General features: G+C 39.2%; 2 protein-coding genes across 11 annotated transcripts in view; one reads left to right on the top strand and one right to left on the bottom strand.

The window, feature by feature from the left end:
- The window catches only part of LOC116260638 (probable LRR receptor-like serine/threonine-protein kinase At1g07650), a 29792-nt gene extending 16651 nt beyond the window's left edge, over window positions 1-13141 (top strand). Inside the window, exons 1-24 of one of the 9 annotated variants that reach the window (XM_031639088.2) lie at window positions 84-650; window positions 2510-2663; window positions 2757-2828; window positions 2972-3040; window positions 4015-4086; window positions 4184-4255; window positions 4343-4414; window positions 5468-5539; window positions 5614-5685; window positions 5770-5841; window positions 5936-6007; window positions 6111-6182; window positions 6298-6363; window positions 6842-6910; window positions 7029-7067; window positions 7222-7280; window positions 7378-7757; window positions 7831-8029; window positions 8711-8854; window positions 9797-9915; window positions 10312-10522; window positions 10610-10847; window positions 12025-12175; window positions 12244-13141. In XM_031639088.2, coding sequence (XP_031494948.1) covers window positions 494-650; window positions 2510-2663; window positions 2757-2828; window positions 2972-3040; window positions 4015-4086; window positions 4184-4255; window positions 4343-4414; window positions 5468-5539; window positions 5614-5685; window positions 5770-5841; window positions 5936-6007; window positions 6111-6182; window positions 6298-6363; window positions 6842-6910; window positions 7029-7067; window positions 7222-7280; window positions 7378-7757; window positions 7831-8029; window positions 8711-8854; window positions 9797-9915; window positions 10312-10522; window positions 10610-10847; window positions 12025-12175; window positions 12244-12636 — 3096 coding nt within the window. In that variant the 5' untranslated portion in view covers window positions 84-493 and the 3' untranslated portion in view covers window positions 12637-13141. Of the gene's footprint in view, window positions 1-83; window positions 651-2509; window positions 2664-2756; window positions 2829-2971; window positions 3041-4014; window positions 4087-4183; window positions 4256-4342; window positions 4415-5467; window positions 5540-5613; window positions 5686-5769; window positions 5842-5935; window positions 6008-6110; window positions 6183-6297; window positions 6364-6841; window positions 6911-7028; window positions 7068-7221; window positions 7281-7377; window positions 7758-7830; window positions 8030-8710; window positions 8855-9796; window positions 9916-10311; window positions 10523-10609; window positions 10848-12024; window positions 12176-12243 lie in introns of those variants that run through there. The other 8 variants (XM_050078369.1, XM_050078370.1, XM_031639092.2 and 5 more) reach the window with 8 other exon arrangements.
- Window positions 13142-14963: 1822 nt separating this feature from the next.
- On the bottom strand, window positions 14964-20086 carry LOC116260668 (U1 small nuclear ribonucleoprotein C-like). Of its 2 annotated transcripts, none has more exons than XM_031639116.2 (6): window positions 19955-20086; window positions 19425-19446; window positions 19280-19322; window positions 18379-18420; window positions 18025-18298; window positions 14964-15681 (listed from the first exon to the last, which is right to left on the bottom strand). In XM_031639116.2, the coding sequence occupies exons 2-6, from the start codon at window positions 19430-19432 to the stop codon at window positions 15290-15292; spliced, it is 759 nt and encodes a 252-aa protein (XP_031494976.1). In that variant the 5' UTR covers window positions 19433-19446; window positions 19955-20086; the 3' UTR covers window positions 14964-15289. The 2 variants fall into 2 exon arrangements, with proteins under 2 accessions (XP_031494976.1, XP_049934338.1); XM_050078381.1 differs by lacking the exon at window positions 19955-20086 and adding an exon at window positions 19596-19737.
- Window positions 20087-21232: the final 1146 nt, after the last annotated feature.

Raw genomic sequence — 21232 nt, 5'->3', positions numbered from 1 at the left:
ACGATACTTCGTTCTGTTAAAACGAAGCCCGTGGCAATGTTGGTCATGCTGCCATGGCAGACGATTGAAAAAGGGGCGCCCCTTGTGACCAATCGTTTCCTGTCTGTGGATCCCATCCCGCGGTTCCTTGGTCAGCCACTGCGTGCTTCTCGTCTGTGTTCTCCATATCTAAAACCCAAAGGATTTGTCTTCTACTGCAATAATAAATTCCTTTGCTGCTGCCCTGCTGTACCACCTAACAGGACGTTTAAAGAAGAGGAATTTCTGCTGCCATCATCTTCCCCAACTCCTACCCCATAATTGCAGACGAAATCCCAAGAAAGAGAATCGGAAACGAAAGTTCACAGAGTGTGAGATGTAGCAGATCCCTTTCTACGGTGATGGCACCTCCGTGTACTCGTTGAGCCTACTTGGGGAATCCCATTCAAGAGACCAACATTGGGGCAGCGGTAAAACTAGTGTTGGTGATCAAAGAAAGATTAGATCGTCGACTATGAACAACGGCGGCGTGGGTAGTGGTGGTGACGGCGGCCGGCAGCTTCAAGCAACTCCCACCGTCTTCTTCTTCATTGCTTCCGTCTTCATCGCCTTCTTGCTTGCTCCTCGTCCCTGTTCGGCGCAGACGTCTCCAGTTTTGGATCCGAAAGAAGGTACCCACCAATTCAAGATTGACCGGCGGTCCGGCAGCAACCCCACCTCTGTTTTTTTCCTTCTTGTCATCGGTTTCCGAAGATGGGAAGCAGGCTTCCTTTCTTCTCAGTAAACCCAAAACCCCACCGTCTCTCTTACTGATTAATTTCTAGAGTACATGTCAAGAAGCTTACAGGTTCGCTTTAGTTTCCCAAAATGCAGTGAGAAGACCTTCTTCTTCTTCGTAACACAGATGGCTTAATCCGCCATGGTTTCTTATCCCGGCCTGCAAATCAGGTCCCTGCACTTAGCAGTCATGGGTGCTAAGATCTGGCTGTACCATCTGGCATGATCGACTCTCTCAAGCACCTCTCCGAACATCGGACACGAGATTAGATCTTATCCTCCCGCGTTGTCAGTCCCTCCTCAATACGCCCAACCAGAGTTGCTCGAATTGAACGGCGTCGGGTCCATATGGAATAAGCTTAACCAGTCTCCGTTCTTGTCATTATCAAGTTTCATGGAATATCATTGGATTGTTTCCTTTTCTGAACTTCATTGTTACAATTTCAATTTGGGTCAGTACCCAACGGGTGTTCGGATGGAAAACTTAGTTATTATCTCAGACTCAAAGATAAGTTTCTTTTTAAATAGTTTCTTTTTAAATAGTTCTTGTGGGTGGATGACACATCCAGCATTAAGCCTTTTGGAGTTTGACCAAATCCACTCATCCAAGCTCACCTTAAACCTGGTTTGGTGCGGAATGCCAAACGCCTCCTTACTATATTAAAAATAAAACTGTGAACAGTAGAAATAGATTTCTTAAAATTGAATTGGTACCAAGGTTCGAATTTCTGAAATTGAATCCAAAACTCCAAATGAATCGGGTCGTGGATTCACTTTCAGATTCAGTCTCTTAATAGATTCGGATTCATGTGTCTTTACTAAATCAGAAATATTATGTGATGTTGTTAATAATTGAATCTTATCGATTCCATCGTGAACATGTTTGTCCACTGTTGAGCAAACAATGAAAAAGATACCTCGAAATGGTCCATGGTTGGATTCTAAATGAGCTCGAGTCAAAGTCAAAGGCCTTTTAATAAGTTGGTCAACATTCTACAAAAAACTTAGGTTGATCCTTCTGCCCTTCAGCGGGCTTAAGGTTGTTTTATTTAATATGGTTGTTGTCGTATCCTAGATATTCATGTTATTTTATTAAGCGGATGAATAGTGTATTTGACTTTCTGGAAGAGCGTATGTCTTGATATGAGTGAGAGCAAAATCTTTTTCTCTTTGTCAGCATTTGGTTGCGTCTTTAGACAGCTACAGCCACTACTCAGTCTCTTGTTCAAGATCATTTCCTTTTTCTTTTCTTTATGAAGTAAACATCTATTTAAACTCAACAGCAGGAATATAATATCTTGATCTTATTCATATTTTATAAGCTCAGAAAAAAATAAGCAGGTGGTGTGATTATCATGCTGTTAAGGAAATATATATGTGTTCATGACAGTCATTTGTTCTGAGTTCTTTCTAATTTTAAATTCACAATTCACAAAGGACCCCCGATATTCTACATTCATATGGTATGAAAACTCGTACGCTTTTTAGCAACTTTTTCGTGAAACAAATATACAATGTTATATATGTATATCTATATATTATCCCGTGAATATGTTCTGTTCTTTGGTTTTTGTGTTATACGGATGCATTTTCTGAAATTTCTGTAAAAGGATATGAAAATATGAAGTAGGTCCAATCGAACTTGCCGAACTAATGTGGGTAGATACATATCCAGCCATGCTGGTTGGCATTTGCGGCGTTTTTGTGATCTTCCGTTGAAGAGACTGATTGAATTCATGTGGGGATGTGGCAGTGACTGCCCTCCAGCAGATCGCTAGGACGCTGGGCAAGACGGACTGGAACTTCAGCGTTGATCCCTGCAGCTGGTTCCCTCCTGCTGCATCCAATCCGTCTGTCGGATGTGAATGCCCTCAAAATTCGACCACTTACTGCCACGTTATCAGCATGTAATGCCTGTCAATCTCTTTTTTTTACATATACAATGTGGATTTATTTAAAGCAGTTTACATGCAAGTAACAGTCAAAGCATCTATACGCAGATTTCTCCCACAACTGGGTCTGGCTGGAACACTTCCAAAGGAACTAACAGAGCTCCCCTTCCTTACTCAATTGTAAGCCTTTCTCTTCCATTTTGACGAATTACCATCTTCAGTTTTCGTTTGATTATCAATGATGGCTCTAGCTTGTCTTAAGCATCACAATTCTTTTCTTGTATCTTTCTTCTTTTTCGTCTTACTGTATTTGCTGCTACCAGTGATGTCACCGACAATTATTTGAGCGGTACTATACCTACCGAGTGGGGCGCCCTCCGACTTATCAATCTGTAAGATTTTCAGCTTTCTCTCTCTCTCTCTCTTCTAAGAAAAGGTAGTTAACAAATACGCAATCACTGGATCCTCCCGATCAAATTCCGACCACACTAGACTGGACACATTAGATGTTTCTTGTTTAGGAAAAAGTAAATTGTCAGTTAGCTTTGTCATTAGAAAATAATCTGGACGAGAGTATAAGCGTTATTTCGATCGCGACACAGTTTAAGAGTGTTTCTCATACTCTCCGCCTTTCGAGATCCTCTTATGGTCAATGTTGCCATTATTGGAAGTGGTGTCGCTTGTTGGATATCAGCCTATCCCAGTTTTTCATTTAAAAAGCAATTAAAGACCAAGCCAAAATAATTGAAAATAAAAAATACTATTCTAGACCTGTGTCGACCCAGTAATTCTTTTGGCAAAGTGGCCGATATGGTACAGTATTTGACGATGCTGCTTGTAGCTCTTAAGCATTTCGTATTCGTTCTCTTGTACACTCTGAATCTTTAATTATTTTGTTCATTTAAGTACTCAAGGGAACTCCCAGCCAAAATGATTTTCCAGCATAACCGGGCAACATGTTGCGTCTGATTATGTGCACTCTGTACGGCTCCTGTTTAAGGTGGTCTTGTCTAAGATGATTTCTTGAAGAACAAAGATGTAGTGTTGAACACTGTCAGATCTGTGATTCATAAAGAGTAAGAAGATTTTGGTCGTGAGGTTCTGAAGTTGGGAATCCGAAACAAACATTACAAGCTCGTTAAATAAAATTTAACCCTATCTGTCCTGTAACGCGTTATTTTAACCATGAAGCAGAGGGTATAGATCATGGTTTATGGGAACATGTAGCTATGATAGTACTTTACCATGGTGAAGATCCTAACTCCGTTGTGCACAAAATGATCATGCATAGAACAATTTGGCGAGTTCATTTGTTTTTATTGTTTGTCTCCATTATTCATTTAAGTTTCCTTCTAAATGTCTCCAGAACTCTCTATGGTAACCGCTTATCAGGTCCTATTCCAGCACAACTTGGAGATATGGTCACACTTCAGCAACTGTAGGTTTTAAAGTTATTTTAAGGTTCTGGTGAAGTTGGTAGCATAAAATGTTAAAACTCCACTAAATTTGGCACTTTATGTGATTTGGGCCTGCAGAATACTTGAAGCAAATCAATTTTCTGGAGAAATACCCCCACATATTGGAAATCTGAGCAATTTACAAAGATTGTAAGATTACCGTTGGTAGATTCCATTCGGAAACTAATTTTTGGCCTTTAATATGCCTCACCGTTAAGTGGTTAAATTTGGATGCAGGGACCTCAGTTCAAATAATTTTACAGGAGAATTGCCCCAAACTTTGGCAAAGTTGACAAACATGACTGACTTGTACGATACTTTCTTTCCCTTCTACTAATTGATCAGTTATTTTAGAGTAAAATAATCATCCCACTTCCACCCTTTATACTTCCAGTGTGAATAGACTGAGAAGACAAAGCTTACCTAATTGAGATAAAGTAAACTAGGTATTACAGAAGGAATTAACAAGTGCTCCAAATTGCACCAACGTATGTACGGATGGTCAGTAAGAATCCTTGCACAGGCCCTACTGTTTCCTTGTTGAGGTGATGTGGGAACGGAAAATGTAATAAGATCAACAATCCTTTTTTTCCCACAACAAAATGTAATAATCAATTAGGACTTCTCCAAATGTTAACTAAAATTCTGTAAATTTGAAGAACCATTGGACCCATTATCGCGTTGAATATTAACAGATGATTCATATGTGTGTGAGTATGAGACTATTTTGTCTGTGCATTTATCTACTCTTCCATCCAATGCATGATAATGTGATGAATGTGGAAATCCAAGTGAAGATATGATATAAAATGGTTTCAGTTTGCATCTTAAACATTTGGGCAAGCCACATCTGTATCTGTTAGGGAAGTCATTACATAAAAAACTCACGTAGGAGCTGCGGTATATGGATATTCACATCGTTAATGCACTCGAGCATGTAATAATTATCTTTTATTCAAACATATTGTTCTTGTTAATAAGCTAATCCAACCAGGCCTAGTACTGTGACTAGCCTAAGTGGATCCCAATTGATAAAGTTGCCAGTGCTTCATAACTTTTATCGTTGAGGAAGAAGATATCACAGTTGATTCTGGCTTAGCCGGATGCAGCATGTGTAAATTGTTCCTACCTGGACCGATAAAAATACTTGCTTTAAACGATAAGGAACCTTTTGGAAATGTTTCCATCTCGAAAATTATATCATGAATTTTGGTATTTCTTTTACAAATCATGATGTATGTAATATAAAGTTTCACCATGGAAAATTCAATTAACCAAGCAATATGGCAAATTTGATTAATTATGGAATTCATAATTGCTGAGAAAAACAAAGAAATTAACTGAAAGTTGTTTGAACTGCAGTAGGATAAGTGGCAATGGGTTGTCTGGGCAGCTGCCTGACTTAATTGTGAGCTGGACACAACTGCAAAGATTGTAAGTTTTATCAGCTTCATCAGGAACTACTGGCGTTTCTTCGACAATTATTTTCTGAAATGATTTTGTCTCAGAGAAATCCAGGGCACTAATCTGGTGGGTCCAATTCCAGCTGGCATCAGCAAATTGGAAAATCTAGAGCAGCTGTACATTTTCTTATAAACTTACTTAATATTTAGTTAATGTAATTTTGTCACAATATTACAATTTTGGAATCCCACCAATTACAGGAGGATCAGCGACATACTTGGAACAAGTTCAAAATTCCCTGATTTGAGCAGACAAACCCGCTTATCACGCTTGTGAGCTTAATTCCAACATTGTCTCTCATGTTATGGATCTACAGTTTCTACTTGTCAAGGGACTGAGCTAAGAGATTGTGATTATATGGTTTAGGATATTGAGGAACTGCTTGCTATTTGGTCAAATCCCTGATTATATTGGTCAATTCAAGGCCTTGAGAATACTGTAAGTGAATGACTAGTAAAGGAAGTGAACTAAACTGACGGTTCTCAGTGGAATATCCCCTGCTGTTCCTTGCGTAGCTTACTTGGCTTTTGTTTCCTTGCAGGGATCTAAGCTTTAACAACTTGACTGGTGGAATACCAAACTCTTTACAATTTCTTTCCCGGTTACAGTTTGTGTACGTACACACATTTCAAGTGATAACGTTTATGGATTCTTTTTTATGTACTAACATAATAGTTAGCAATATTAACATGATAAAATGGTGCATGTTTTTTTATTTTTTGGTGCAGGTATCTGACAAACAATAGCTTATCTGGCACTGTACCTGGTTGGATACTGGGGACTAGTGTGGAAGTGTATGTGTTTTCTTCTTAATTATTCCATTCTTCTCTTTAGGCTAAAAGCACTCCAAGTCTCCATGTCTTTCTAGTCGATGTTTTGGCTTGCCTGCCTCTGAATTAAAGATTGACTGACTCATGCCTGAGCTTGAGCTGGTTCCAACCGAAGGCCATCAGATGAAAACTGGTTAAATATGAATAAGATGTCAAAAAACAATCATTAGGGACATGCTATGACAAAAGAAGGAGCAACTCCAGCAATTGCCTGTAAATTAATATCTTGACTGAAATACACTTAACGGCTACTTTACCTGCGAATATGGAAACTCACGCTGTGCAGTGCTCTCATCCACCCATCAAGTTACCTTTTCTTTGACTTCCATTTAAAATTCCGCTTTTATGTCCGTTAAATTGAAATTTCTAAACACAAATTTTCTTTCCTGCCTTGCTTTAGATCTGGTGTTTCTTTCATATTGATGTTGCCAATGTTGTGTAGGGATTTGTCATACAACAACTTCACAGACATTACTTCTGATTCATCGCTTAATTGTATGGGTGGAAAAACGTAAGCCTCGCTGCCTCAGCTTATATTTATGCTTCTCCATGATTCAGTTTTTTACGACTTTTACATTTCTCTACATTCTGTCATGTTTCCAACTGACATTTCAATTATCAATCTTCAGCAATTTAGTTGAGAGCTTCCCAGAAGTACTGAAAAATGAGTAAGCCTTCTTTTTACATTTTGATTTTCTGGCTTGTGTTATTAATTTTCTAGACTGTTTGCTGTTTACTTATTGTGCCTACAAGCTCAAAACTTTCTATAGCAGTTAATGCCCCTTTCTTGAGGACATTTTTCCATGTTTCATGTTCATGCAGACATATTATACATCCTTGTTTGAGAAAAAATTATCCTTGCAATGCTCGAAAACCAAGACGTAAGCTTCTTCCTTGTTTGTACTTCTTTTGAGCCCAAATCCAGAGTTATTGCCTCTTTAGCATTTATCTCACATCATCTGCTTTCCTGTCTTGCAGACTCTTCTTTCCATGTGAAATGTGGGAGCAGTCAATCAGTCACTGTTGGCAACACAACATTTGATGGAGATACTGCAATAGATGGTGGTGCAGCTTTCTATGCAAGCCCTCAAGGAAATTGGGCATTAAGCAGCACTGGAACTATAATGGATAATAATGATGACAGTGATGTATACACTGTCTCCATCAACTCAACACTATCTATGTCGAACCCAGAACTATACAGAACGGCACGCATTTCTCCACTCTCTCTCAAATATTATGGACTATGTCTGTGGAATGGGCCTTACACAGTGAAGCTTTACTTTTCTGAGATAGTAATAACGGATGATAAGAATTATACCAGCTTGGGGACACGCATATTTGATGTGTATATTCAGGTAAGAAAAATTTGGCTCAGCATTTTCTTGGCGAATAGTTTTAGGACTTTACATTGTATTAATGGAGATGCAGGGGAAGCTAGAATTAAAGGATTTCAATATAAAAAAGGCTGCCAATGGATCCAACAAGGCTACTGTACAAATATTTCAAAGTGTGAATGTAACTGATAACATACTAGAGATTCACTTCTTTTGGGCTGGAAAAGGCACTACAGGAATTCCATATATTGGAGTATATGGTCCTCTTGTGTCAGCTATTTCAGTTGAACCTGGTAACTCTCTTTTATTCAATAAAGGTTCTTTATTTTATGCTTTCTCATGTAATTTCTAGTTCCACCATCTTTTCATATTCCTCCTCCTATAGAACAGATAACCAACATGTCAAATATTTCAGAAAGATCTCACCGTCTAGGACAAGAACATTAAGTACATATGTTTTTTCCTGCGCTGATCAAGAATGTGGAACATTGAATTATTTGCCATTTCAAATGAAGAACCCTAGTTACTGCATTATTTAGTTGTCTTTTGTTTGATTACATTGGACAACATTTTTGCTATCACATGTTGAAAGTTGAAACCATGTTGAGGCATAAATAACTAAGACAAAGCAACCTTAGCTTGGTTTCTTGTACTTAAAAAATTTACTGTATAGGATAAATTACACTGGGAGCAAGGATATAAAACTGCAACTTATGGAATCGAAGCTCCCTAGTTCCACGGTGTCACATGAATGCATAACCGCTGGATATTTGTGTTTGAGAATTTAGTGCTACCTCTAATCAAATCTGCAAGTCATAGACTTTGTGCTATGTTACCCACCTGTATGCATGAGATAGAGAGAGAGAGAGAGAGTAAATTTTAACAAATGTTATTGTCAGTCCCGTTTATGATTTGATAATCACAGTTTTGTAACTATCTGGTGGGCTGTTTCTTTGGCCTGGTCTACGTGGAAGAATTTAATCCTCCTAAGGAAGGCATTGACAGGAAGATTATCATCAGCATCGTGGCAAGTTTGATGTCTCTTCTCTTGTTGATATTCTTGGTCATTGGCTTACTCTGGAAGAAAGGCATCCTGTTCCATAAGCAAGATGAAATAGGTAAGTGCCATCTTGCAGTCACACACCAAATCCATAATACTACTATTTTGGCTTGTCGTTTCGTACCGCAGTTGGATTGTTATTTAGCTTCTGTCAGTTCGTGTTTTAATTTAAATGAACTTTTTGTTTATGTTCTTTAATTGGTTCATGTGATCATATAAATTCAACTTAGTTTAACAGAAGGTTCCATATGTGAAAATTGACGTTGATTGATGCACCTATCAAGGTTTGCCCTGGAAACAGCTGATCCATGTTCTAGACCTGTTTTTGATCTTCTAAGTTCTTTTAAGAATCCTAAGATGGCTAGTTTGCAAAAGTTACACATAATATTTTCAATGGATAGGTTGGGCCCACATTAGATCATGTATCCTCCCTCTGTCAACTTGGAGACAGTAGAGATGTAAGAGAAAAGGAAGAGGAGATGAATAGTTGTATCAAGTCAGAATCCCTTAGTGGCCTTAGGGATGAATGTTCTGGTCACTCGATAGATTGCCATCCCTCTCCAATGTCCTTCTTGGTTCTCTTTATTAGTTACGCGAGTGGCTTCCCCTGCCCCCCCCAATTGAAATACTTCAACTAGAGGCAGAGGTTAAGGCACCGGAGTAACCTTGTCTAATAAGGATATTGATTTGGATAAGCCAAGAGAAAGGAAGGTGACAGGTTAGGAAAAGAATAGCTATTATGTGCTTGTCCTCTTGGTATTTCTCGCTGGGGTCTGTCCCTGTTATCCCCTTACGCTTCGACCTAGGAAGAATCAAAGTAAAGCCCTTGCAATTGATTTATACAAGCAAAGCCCTCCCTCACGGTTTCTCGGAGTTGTTTTGGAACAGGGCCCTTCCAAATATTGCAGGCCTAACAAGTCGTCCTTATATTGCAGCCTGTGTTTTGTTGTTACTTGATTATAGCCTAAACATTTTTCCTCCGACCATGTTTCCTTTGCAGAACTTCGGCAATTCAACCTCCAAGCTGGTTCCTTCACTTTGAAACAAATTAAAGCTGCCACAAATAACTTTGATGATGCTAACAAGATCGGAGAGGGGGGTTTTGGATCAGTTTACAAGGTATAGATGTGACTTAATAACCAGCACAGTTGTATTAAATGCCCGCACAAGTAAGGAAAACATCCTTTTGGATCAGAATTTCAAAGTCCTAATTTCTATTTGATGAAATCCTAAATTGAATGCAAAACTATGGTTATTGGCCACAATGCCAATCAGAGTCCAATTATTCTTCTCTTTTTTTGGCTTTCTTGCATGCGTCTGAAAAACAATAATGTGAAATTTTATGCAATGATACTGAAATTTGATGTGCCATAATAGGCATAAATTAGGGACGTGCCCAAGTCAGTCTGGTCATCATGTTAACCATTAATATGGTTTGGATATGGTTTCTTGATCTATGTAAGTGACCGTGCCACCGCAGAGCAATAATCACAGAGGAATATTTGGAAAATGCAGGGTCATCTGTCAGATGGAACTATTATCGCAGTCAAGCAGCTCTCTTCCCAATCAAAGCAGGGTAGCCATGAATTTATTACAGAGTTGGGGATGATTTCTGCCTTGCAACACCCAAACCTTGTAAAACTGTATGGCTGTTGCACTGAAGGAAAGCAATTATTACTTGTATATGAGTACATGGAGAACAATTCTCTTGCCACTGCTCTTTTTGGTAAAGCTTGCTGATGAACATCTTCTAAATATCTTTTCTTTTCTAATCTCCCTTTCAAATTGTGTCAATAATGACAGATTTTTATAGGTCCAGAAGAGAAAAGATTGAAACTGAATTGGCCTACACGCCACAAGATTTGCATTGGGATAGCGAGGGGTCTGGCTTATCTTCATGAAGAATCTACTTTGAAGATTGTACATAGAGACATAAAATCTACCAATATACTCCTTGACAAAGATCTGAATGCCAAAATATCGGACTTTGGACTGGCCAAACTTCATGAAGATGAGAAGTCCCACATCAGCACTCGTATAGCTGGAACTTAGTAAGTTGTATTCTCTACTTCTATCAGTTTATCATAATTTTCCTCTCTAAATTCAGAAGTGCAAAAGGTAGAAGCTGTAGCTATTCACATGTCAATATCTTATACTGCATACCTGAAGGGCTGTCAAGTGCTTGCATAGTGTGCTTGGAAGATTGGACAGGAGATGATTCTTAAGCTTCTGGCTTTTCAGTGCATGATACAAAGATGCGATCCCCTGACCCTAAGCTGACAGTCCAAGCACTGAACCAAGCAAGAGCTCTGGGTGTCCAATTTTTTCCTCTTCTTTAACTCGTCTTACATAAATCAGAATTCTCTGGCGAGATATGCTATTCTGAGTGTTCAATTGTTTTCCTCTTCTCTAAACTCATCGTATATAAATTAGAATTATCTGTAAAAGATCTGCTATTAGATTTTCTTTTAACTTCTGTTACCTGCAACAAGACTAGGATCCTTACACCTGTAGATCTGTAACTGAATTGTTCTTGGTTGCTAGAACATATTTATTTCTTGTGCTTCTATTCTTGGTTACCCTTGGTGCAGTCACAGCCATTTGCATCTGCATTTCCTTCTTTCTCAAGCTGGGAAATACTGGCATGTTGTGTTCAATAATTCTGCAATCACTAGGAGAAATACCAGAAGGCGAGGTTGTTGTGTCTCTCAAGTTTCTCTGTCATGTTGGAGATTACTCATTGGTAATTGGCAGAATCAGTGACGATGCTAGGTCAATATTGAGGCATTTTCTATATTGTCATGGAGGATAGGCCTGCTCTTTCCAAGTGTTGGGCTAGATTTAATTGATATATTAATGTGCAGTAACTTATAAAATTTGTCAAATTTGTAAAGCATAAAATCAAAATGTAGATGCTCAATCCCTCGAAGGACTTTTGTTGTTCCAACAAGAATAAAAGAAAAAAAGAACAGAGGAAATCTATAGCAGTTCTTTAAAAAATCTGCTTGTGTGTCGTGATGCCTTCCTCTACTGCTTGGCCTGTCAGCTGGATGAGTTCTTTTGACATTTGTTATGTGATATGTTGTTATTATTAGCTCATTAATCAACTCTGGCGAAGCTTTTCCACACATGCTACCCTATCTACATTTAAGCAGGACATGGTTGTCGTACAATTGATTTGGGCATATGAATTGTTTCTCACCCAATTTAAACCTCATAAAACTGCAGTGGATACATGGCACCTGAATATGCCATGCGTGGTCACCTGAGTTACAAGGCGGATGTTTACAGCTTTGGAGTTGTTACCCTTGAGATTGTTAGTGGCCAGAACAATGTAAGCTGCAAGAATTTAGGAGAAGGTGCCTACCTTCTAGACTGGGTAAGTCTGTGCCACCCGAATTTTGAAAATTTCACAGCTTTACACTGCTAACTATTCAGTCTCCATAGGCATGTATTCTTCAGCAAAGGGGGAATCTCCTGGACCTTGTTGATTCCGATCTAGATTCAACCTACTCAAAAGAAGAAGCCTTAACAATGCTTAATGTGGCTCTCCTCTGCACCAATCCATCCCATTTGCATCGGCCGAAGATGTCAACAGTGGTGAGCATGCTTGAAGGCCGGGAACCAGTGCAGGCCCCTCTTCCAAGCCCTGCAGTATCAACGACCGACTTGAGCACCCGAATGCAAAGAGTAGCAGATTGGCAATGCAGCAATCAGGTCCAGGCTTCCAGCCATTCTACAGAAATGTCATGGACTGGGTCCTACGTCTCAGGTCCTGCGCAGGATGAGAGTGAGCATATTTTACCAGAATGTCTCGATGAAATCCGTCCATCAGCATAGGCCAAGGGCTGTTAAGAAGACGTTTGATTTCGTGGAGTTTCCACGGATGGTAGGGCCTGCATTCTATCGCAAACAAGGGACACGGGCGGATTCCTTTGTTTCTGAAGGAACACGTTCCAGGCAATCCACCAAAATAATGAAACATGCGTACGGAACAGTTCCGCTATGGGTGTTATGTTCCTGAATTCAAATATCCTCTCAAAGGGACTGAGGAACACTTTCTTGCGCATGTACAGTTGGCCTTTCTGACTATAAAGTATGCAAAATTGGCCATACATAATTTGTAGGCGTCATATGTAACACGATTCATTGAATACAGAATTCTTTTTGAGGCGATGGAGAACAAGATGAAGAACCAACGTATTGCTCCATTGTCTTTTCTTTGCTGGGGGCCTGGAGGTTGTATGGAGGGGAAAAAAATAACTTGAATTGTAACATAAATGGGAATTGTATCATGTATTGCTTCCTCAACAGACTGTAGAGAAACATCACTTATTAAACACAAGCTCTCTGCACTTGCCTAAACGTATCTCTCAAGCAGGAACATGAAACAAAGCAGTGCCCGCGACAAGTGATGTAAAATGCAGTGTTGACGTGGTTTTCAATATGGTAGTTGAAGCGTGTCTGATCGCAAGCAAAAATATTTAAACTTGAATAATGATGAACCAGATTCAGGTTAAAATCTGAAGGGACTCTAGTCCTTGCGGATGGGCAGAGGTGTATGTGCGAAGGACTCTCTCTCTCTCTCTGACTCTCTCTCGTCCACAACTCTTTGCGCAGGCATTATAAACAGTCAATAATCATACGATCATTGCTGGCGCAGACAATGCGACAAGCAACGTATAGTTAAACGATTTGTCCTCAAAAGATAGATAGACGTAAACTAACAAGAACCATGAGCCCTGTGATAACATTTTATATAAACCCACAAATATAATAAGTTAATAACCTTGTGAGTAGTTTAACATAAAAAATCTTTTACTTATTCCATTAATGATCACTACACTAAATCATGGACATGATTTTACACGTCAAAATCACAAGTTATCATAATTTGCCTGCCTTTTCTTCCTAGTTGGCTCCGTTAAATGGTAAAGTTACAGTTTAACGGATGAAACAAAGAGGTTACAACAATTTTTTCCTTGCCAATAAAGAAAACGTAGCGTGGCCCAGAAACACGGAATCCTTGTCTACGGCTTAATGTAGCAGGGTCCAGGCTCCGGTCTAATCAAGGTTCCAAATTGCCAATCCAAAGAGAATAAGGGTAAATAGAAACTGCCAATATTTTGAAAGCAAGAGATACTTACTGGGAACATAAGAACGTCAATATTTTGGAACATGTAATTGATATCTTTTTTGGTTGTTAAGTTCAAAACTCCGTCTAGAGCATCGGAGGGTCAAACTGTTCATCTTCAACAGATAAACCAACGGCACAAAACTAGTTACCAGAATTTTAAGAAACCTCAAAAGATGGCAATCTATAAAATAAAAAACTGTTCAAGTTAGACTAAGCTGTATAGAGCTTACAGCATACCCAGCAAGCTGCCCTTGTTAATGCATTTAAGCTGTGCTTCTCCTTTTACGTGATGTATATGCGCCTGCCTTTTCATCTGCCATCCTGCCATTCCTTCCATCCACTAACATGAGAAACGAGAAGCCGAAAGTCCTATCTGTGAAATTTCTGCAAACGTGCAAAGATGTGGCAATTCATCTTTTACACTTTTTGGATGGTTCTGGTTTGATGTATAGGCATCATTGACGATCATGCCATGTGACATGCCTGAAAATCAAGGACTTTTGATATATCTTCATTTGATTCAAAATTCTCAAAATATGTTTTGATCACCCGAGTCTGAGATCCAAGGGTCCTCATAAATGGCGGAACCCCTTAAAACATTTTGGTAAGCTGCACGTTTGAGAACATTCTTCGTTATCCTCAAGTTCTGACTGCAGATGAGCAAATGAAAGTTAGAAGGGTACAAATTTATGTTGCAGTACATGTTTCTTTTGAACCAAAGATTTAATTCTAAAAAATGGATCTCAGATCCGACGTGATCAAACACAGTCCTTTGTAAAGGTTAGAGGTTCCTGACACCTGACAAATGAATTGCCAATTGTAGAATGACCACACATATCTTATGCTCACCTTTTGGGACATAAGGTACAACTGAAAACGCCGTTGATATTTGATACCGAAAAAGGGAAAAAATGGTTGGCGATCAAAAATTACATCGTTCAACATGAATTAGACCAGAAAAATCATCTGAAAGAACGTAGGCAAATTCTATCTGCTAAATCCCAAACAGAAGTTGCACAATGCAAACAAATTAAATTAACTTCTGCAATGATATTATAAACTGGCTAATTGTTTTAATTTGTTTTGTTTTTCGATATCGACCCAAACAATTGAAGTACACTGTTCTCTACAAAATAGCCCGGTCTGATCTCATGTTTATGTTTTATCAGCGGAGCAGTCTTCACACACGGCCCTTCAGAACTAAGCCCATGGTTAATGATTTCAACCCAGGCTGTGTTTGGAAGAAGCTTCCTCACACCCTCAACCATTAATTTTCCGAAACCAACCTATGCAAGCATCTGAAACCCAAAAAACAGAAAAAGGAAACGAAAAACTTGTAGAGAACAAGTTTCACTTTTAATAAGCTGGGTTGGAGTGACTGGAATCAGGAGCTTGACCATAGCCATAACCGTCCTGTGATGAAACTGAAGTTGGTGCAGCCCCTCCAGGACCCACTCTCGGCAAACCATGTGGCTGTGGTGCAGCAGCATAGACATGACTAGGCAGAGATGAAGCAGCGGACGTCTGTGACAAACTGGTGGGAGTTCCACCCGATGCTGAACCCATCATAGTTGGAGTCACTAGATACCCTCCAGGGTTACTGCCAGGAGGAGCACCATTACTAGGTAATGATGGTGCACCTGGCGCTGATGAGGCCATGCTAGAAGCTGGTGGCCCGGGCAAACCATTAGGCTGCATAGAGACAGAGGATGCACCAGGCGGCATCACAACAGGTGGCATATGATATCCTACAAAAGTCAATTCAAAAGATCAATGCCTACGAAGTACAAATAAACAACTCTAAAAGTTCCAGCCACTATATAGTATATACAAAGCATAGCCCAAGAGAAAACCTCTCTGGTTAATGATCAAACCTAGCACACAAAGTATTTGTTAGCCACTGCTAACCTTGATTATCCCTTCTAAGAGGAAACCTTGAATTCCACGCACACACTCAACCTTAATCTCCAGATTAGGGTTTCTCCTCCCAGAGCAAGACCTAATAATTTTCACCGATCCCCCTATTCTGGTCTACCGACCCTATTTATAGAGGTAAATGGGCCAGCCTAATGGACCCAACCCGGGACCCCCTATCTGGTGTCTAACAATATCATGCCAACTTGGTCACCTCACAAGTTTTAAGTTTTAACCCAAGTTACCATGGCATTAATATGTTGATATGTGTTAATATAGAAAACCTGCCCGAATGTCTTCAAATAGAAACCTCCCTAACCTAAAAAGTAGCATGGTTAAAGATATGTCTTCAAATAGAAACCTCCCTAACCTAAAAAGCAGCATGGTTAATAATATGTTTTACCACATAAACTGTAGAGGACCATAATTTGGCCTGATTCAAGAACACTGGATTGTTGAAACATTCAATGGGCTGACCATCCAGTACAATACAGTAAACACACAAACAATAGCAATGGCATTGTTCGCAACCTTGGCGAGTTAGAACTTAGAACCACAAACCTTTGGAACATAGATAGGCTCACATAGCATAATACAGTATCACACATACACAAATATTGGCAATATCATTGTTGACAACCTTGGTGAGTCAACATGTAACTCACCCAAGTTGGCTTGAATCCGCCCCTGACTAAAAACTTAAGACAACTCGAGTAAGGCCAAACCCAGCAGATTCAATATTGCAACTCGGCAAGTAAATTGAGAATAGGCAAAGTCATCCAAGTTTCACTATTAACTCACTGATTCAATTGATTTTGAGAAAGTGAACAGGGAAACTGTATTTTTTAATTTGTATTCAAGAGAATCAAGACCAATTTGCAAAAATATACTCTACTTGGTCGTCACAAAAGTGATAAGGATTAAAGAAAAGGGAAACTTTGCACAAAGAATGCTGCATGGGAATTTTTGTGAGAACCACCAAAATTAGATAAGCCATATAACATGGGTGAGATAAACTTTATGGTTTTCTTCTTTATTGGCTCGACTAACAAGTTAACTTTATTTTTTTGAAAGGATAGATATGATAATTAGCAATACTCGTTTATTTTTATATAACATAATAATTGAAAAACTTTTTTATGTAATATATTAACTTTTTAAGTACATATAGCATGAAATTTTATGTAATACGACACTTATGTTATAACTTATAACATTCTATACAATATGATAATCATATCATAATCTTTTATAAAAGATGACAATTAGATTATGCAAATGCTGTGATATGTAACTGAAACACATTTATATACTCATCACCAAGGTATGCATAATTTTCATTTATGTTTTTAAATTAAAACAAAAGGGATTTCCCCGAGTTACTGAATACGGATCAACATATCAGCTCTAACACTTGAAATCCAAAGCTCCAAAGCATTCATCAAGACAAGAATAACAAACAGCAGTGGAAAGTTCTAAAAAACATACACCTAATATAAACAGCATCAACAAGATGTTAAAATCATGTCAATTCCAAGAAAACATAAGGTGCAAAGTCCAGCCTATGACTTTAATGTTACTTTTTCCAACACCAAATTTATTGAAGATGCACAGACAGCTAATAAGGTAAGTAAGAAATGAGAGAAGAATGCATAAGCAACTAAATTACATGAGAAAAGCTATGCTACACAGGTACGTGAGATTTGCCCAGGTACCCGTGTCAGTACATGGGTACAGCGACATGGGGACATGGGTACGGCTTGGTACGACTGCATTTTTAAAACATTTAAAATTATATTTTCAAACTTAATTTTTCTTTAATTTAGATTTTTCCCTTCTCTTGTATTTCCCTTCCACTAAGTTTTTATATTTTCTTCTCATTTTTCTTTAATCTTGATAATTGTGTGGATTATTATATATATAACATATATATTTATATATGCACTCTGCTACACCTCCATACACAAATTTTCTAAAATCAACCCGCATCTCTGTACCTGTACCCATACCCATGTCATATAGAAGAAAAGGGATCCACAAGTATATAAAACCTAGCACTAGGAATGAAAACAAACATGAACTTTATTCAGAAAAAAAGACAATTGTAACCTAATGATGGAGAATGTTTTGATATAAGCAAAAATGAAAGCAATATCTGCATGTTGTACTGGGAGTACCAGGAGCAGGACGTGGAAAAAGGGGAGGACGAACTCCTGGCATCATATTTGGATGAACTTGTGACGATGTACCAACTGGGATGACAGGAGGTGGAAGGACAGGAAGGCGAGGTCTTGGTAGTGTTGAAGGGAGAGAACCAAGATGCTGGTTAAAAGCTACACCAACTTGCTGCTGAAATGTGGTCTGCCCTACAAGATGCTCTTTCACCTTTTGATCAATTAAGCTTTGAGTTTGCTGCTCTTCAAATTGTTGGTAATAGGTGCGCACATTTGCCTAACAAAAAGGGAAACATCAGCCAAGTAACACTAAAAGCATACTATCAAATTCATGGCATTAGCTTTTGAGAATGAGACCTTGTGCTTGTATCCTGCATTGTGCTGCTTTCTAACAGATGGCTGGCATTAAAAGACACAGACGTTACAGATGTTAGCAAAGACATGAATTAAAACCAAAGTTGAACTAGCAAAGACACTAAATTCTAATGATAAGCTAGAAGATGAACCAAAAACATTGAGAGGGGACACAAAAATATGGATGCAGAAATAAAAAGTCAACATGTCAACTTGGGTAGGAATGAGATAGAAACAAAGATGTATCTTTATCACAGCACAGTGTAACAATAGTAACCATAAGCTGACACCTCAAAGGTAGATCCAGTAACCGTGCACATCATTCCAAGAGCCATGAAGTTTTATGATGCAAAATAAATTACACATGAATGCTGACATGATGTGAGGCTGCTTCCACGAGGTGATTAATTTCAAGAAATACAACTGGTACCATGCCCATCAATGCAGCATGTTCAGCCGAAAGCAAGAGTGACAGTGATGCTTTATTAGTCAAAAGAACAGTGAAAAATAAGAAACCACAGAACCATTAGTTGGCAAAGGATATCTGGTGATGTTAAATCTTGATCTAATTGTTAACTCATTTGTCCCTTTATAGTTCGTCTTCACAGCAACTTTATTTATACTAACTCTTCCAGATTTTGACATCATAATTTGAATAGCTTAGGATTTCAACTGCGTGCTTGTGTATACACTTGCATGAGTGCTGTCACCTACTACACTAACTTTCCACCTTCCTGCACAATTCCATAAGAAAATTGACCCGCACACAAAGCTGGTTCTAAAGGTCTATATAATGGAAAAATGAAGACAAAAATATAACGATTAATCGTAAAACATGCTTCCACAAAAAATACGAAAGAAATCCAAACAAATGACCAAGATATCGAAGAGACGATATCCTTACCGAGTCATGTGTTAAGTATGTATCACAATAGTCACAATAGTACCTACAGACAAATGAACCAATCCATTAGTATCTTTAGAATGACAATTAGGTTGACGAACTTGCAATCAAACAGTTGAGTTGATCAGGAAGACGGTTTCCTTACCGTGGCATGTTGGAAGAAGGATCTGATGACAAAAAAAAAAAAAACACTTAGCAAGCAACGAAATCTTGTAGAAGCTGCAGTCCATGAAAAATAAATATTGCCAAACTACACCATTGCAAAAACACAGCCATGCATCCCTTCAATTTTTGGGTTGCAAACAAGAAATCCTACCTCTGTATTCATGCCAAATGGCAAGTTTAAGAAGAGAAAAAACGAAAGTAAATATTAGACGAACTTCCGGCCTTTGGTCATGGTTATAAAGTACAAATAGGGAAAACAGAAAATCTGTGCGACGTGAAGGTGGAAACACGCGTCATGAATTAAAGGCCAGTAAAGCCAAGCGAAAGAAGTCATCAATGTGGCTTTCCACAGAAACCCTCGCCGGAGGTCCGAGGGTTGGCGTCGAAACGGAAAAACTCTGCCGGCGAGGTCAGGGTGGGGGGGGGGGGGGGGAGGGGTGGAGAGGTGGTGGTGGGGTGTGTGGGGGGAAGAAGACCCAGAGAGAGAAAGAGAGAGAGAGGGAAACGTACCTGTCTGACGAGTCACGACGAGGAGGGAAGGACCGACCTGCGAGACGATATATATATATATAGATTATATAGAGAGAGAGAGAACTGAGCGGCGGAATATAAAACCCGCAACGGCCGAGTCGGGCCAAAGGTCTTTGACGGGCCGGCACGAGGGTCGGGTTGCTGCCCTAGCCCGGCAGCCTACCGGTACGCTTGAATTACATGCCTGTACAAGTAAGGAGATCTCCTTCTGAATATCTGCTTTCAGAATTTCTAAGTACTCTTAACTTTTGCGATCAAATGCAGAGTAGAACGCAAAACTGTGCTCACGGGCCCGAATGCAAACCGGACTCCGATTATTCTTTTTTCTGTTCTGGTTTTGTTGCATGCATTTCAAGCAATGTGATGCTATGCTGTGATACTGCAATTTGATGGTTGGCATAACTTAGGGACCTGCTCAAGTGAGTCCAGTAGTCGCTTTCACCAGTAGTGGAGTGTTTGACTACCTTGAAGAATTGAACATCAACACTCACTAAATGCAAAATTCTTTTTTAGGTTGGAGAACTATATGAAGAACTAATGTATAGCTCCATGCGTTTCTTTCTTTGCTGGGGTGCTCGAGGTTGTATGAAGGAAAAAAGAAGACTTGAACTGAACATGGGCATTGTATGGTGTATTGTTTCCTCAGCAGACTTACAGCAACGTCGTTTATTAGACAAAACCCCTCTATACTTGGCTAAACGTATCTCTCAAGCAGTAACATGAAAACAAAGCTGTGCTCCTCACAAGTGAAGAAAAATGCAGCGATGAAGGTTTCCGATAGAATAGGTGGAGCGTGTCCAAGCAAAAAATTATTAAAACCTGGAAGTGTCAAGCCCTTGTTGATGGGCAGGTGTCACACACACACACACACCCACACAGACCCTTTGCGCAGATCAACAACCATACATCTATTGTTGGTGCATACGGACAACGGACAATTAGACGTGAGATCCTACAGAACTCTAGCACAGACGTGCTTCACCGCAGTACATAATGACACGCGGGAAGTTCCAGCCGAAAAAAAATACGTACTTTCGAGTCAGTTGTTAGCCATAATCCAACCCCATTCACGGAACCTCATGAAGCAACTTACAAAGTATGGATAACTTGGTTTTCAATGGATGTCTGATGCGGTACAGAATTCATGCAGCAGCCGGATTGCCTCTTTCACATATGCAATTTAACCACACAATAACGTCTAATCATATAGATCATCCCTATGTTTTATTTATACCTGTGGGCAAAAGTCCGTCAGTC

This window comes from Nymphaea colorata, chromosome 1 (assembly GCF_008831285.2).
Source record: "Nymphaea colorata isolate Beijing-Zhang1983 chromosome 1, ASM883128v2, whole genome shotgun sequence".
NCBI classification, from domain to species: domain Eukaryota; kingdom Viridiplantae; phylum Streptophyta; class Magnoliopsida; order Nymphaeales; family Nymphaeaceae; genus Nymphaea; species Nymphaea colorata.
The sequence above is the reverse complement of the archived record's forward strand: the minus strand, read 5'-3'. Positions and strand labels throughout refer to the sequence as shown.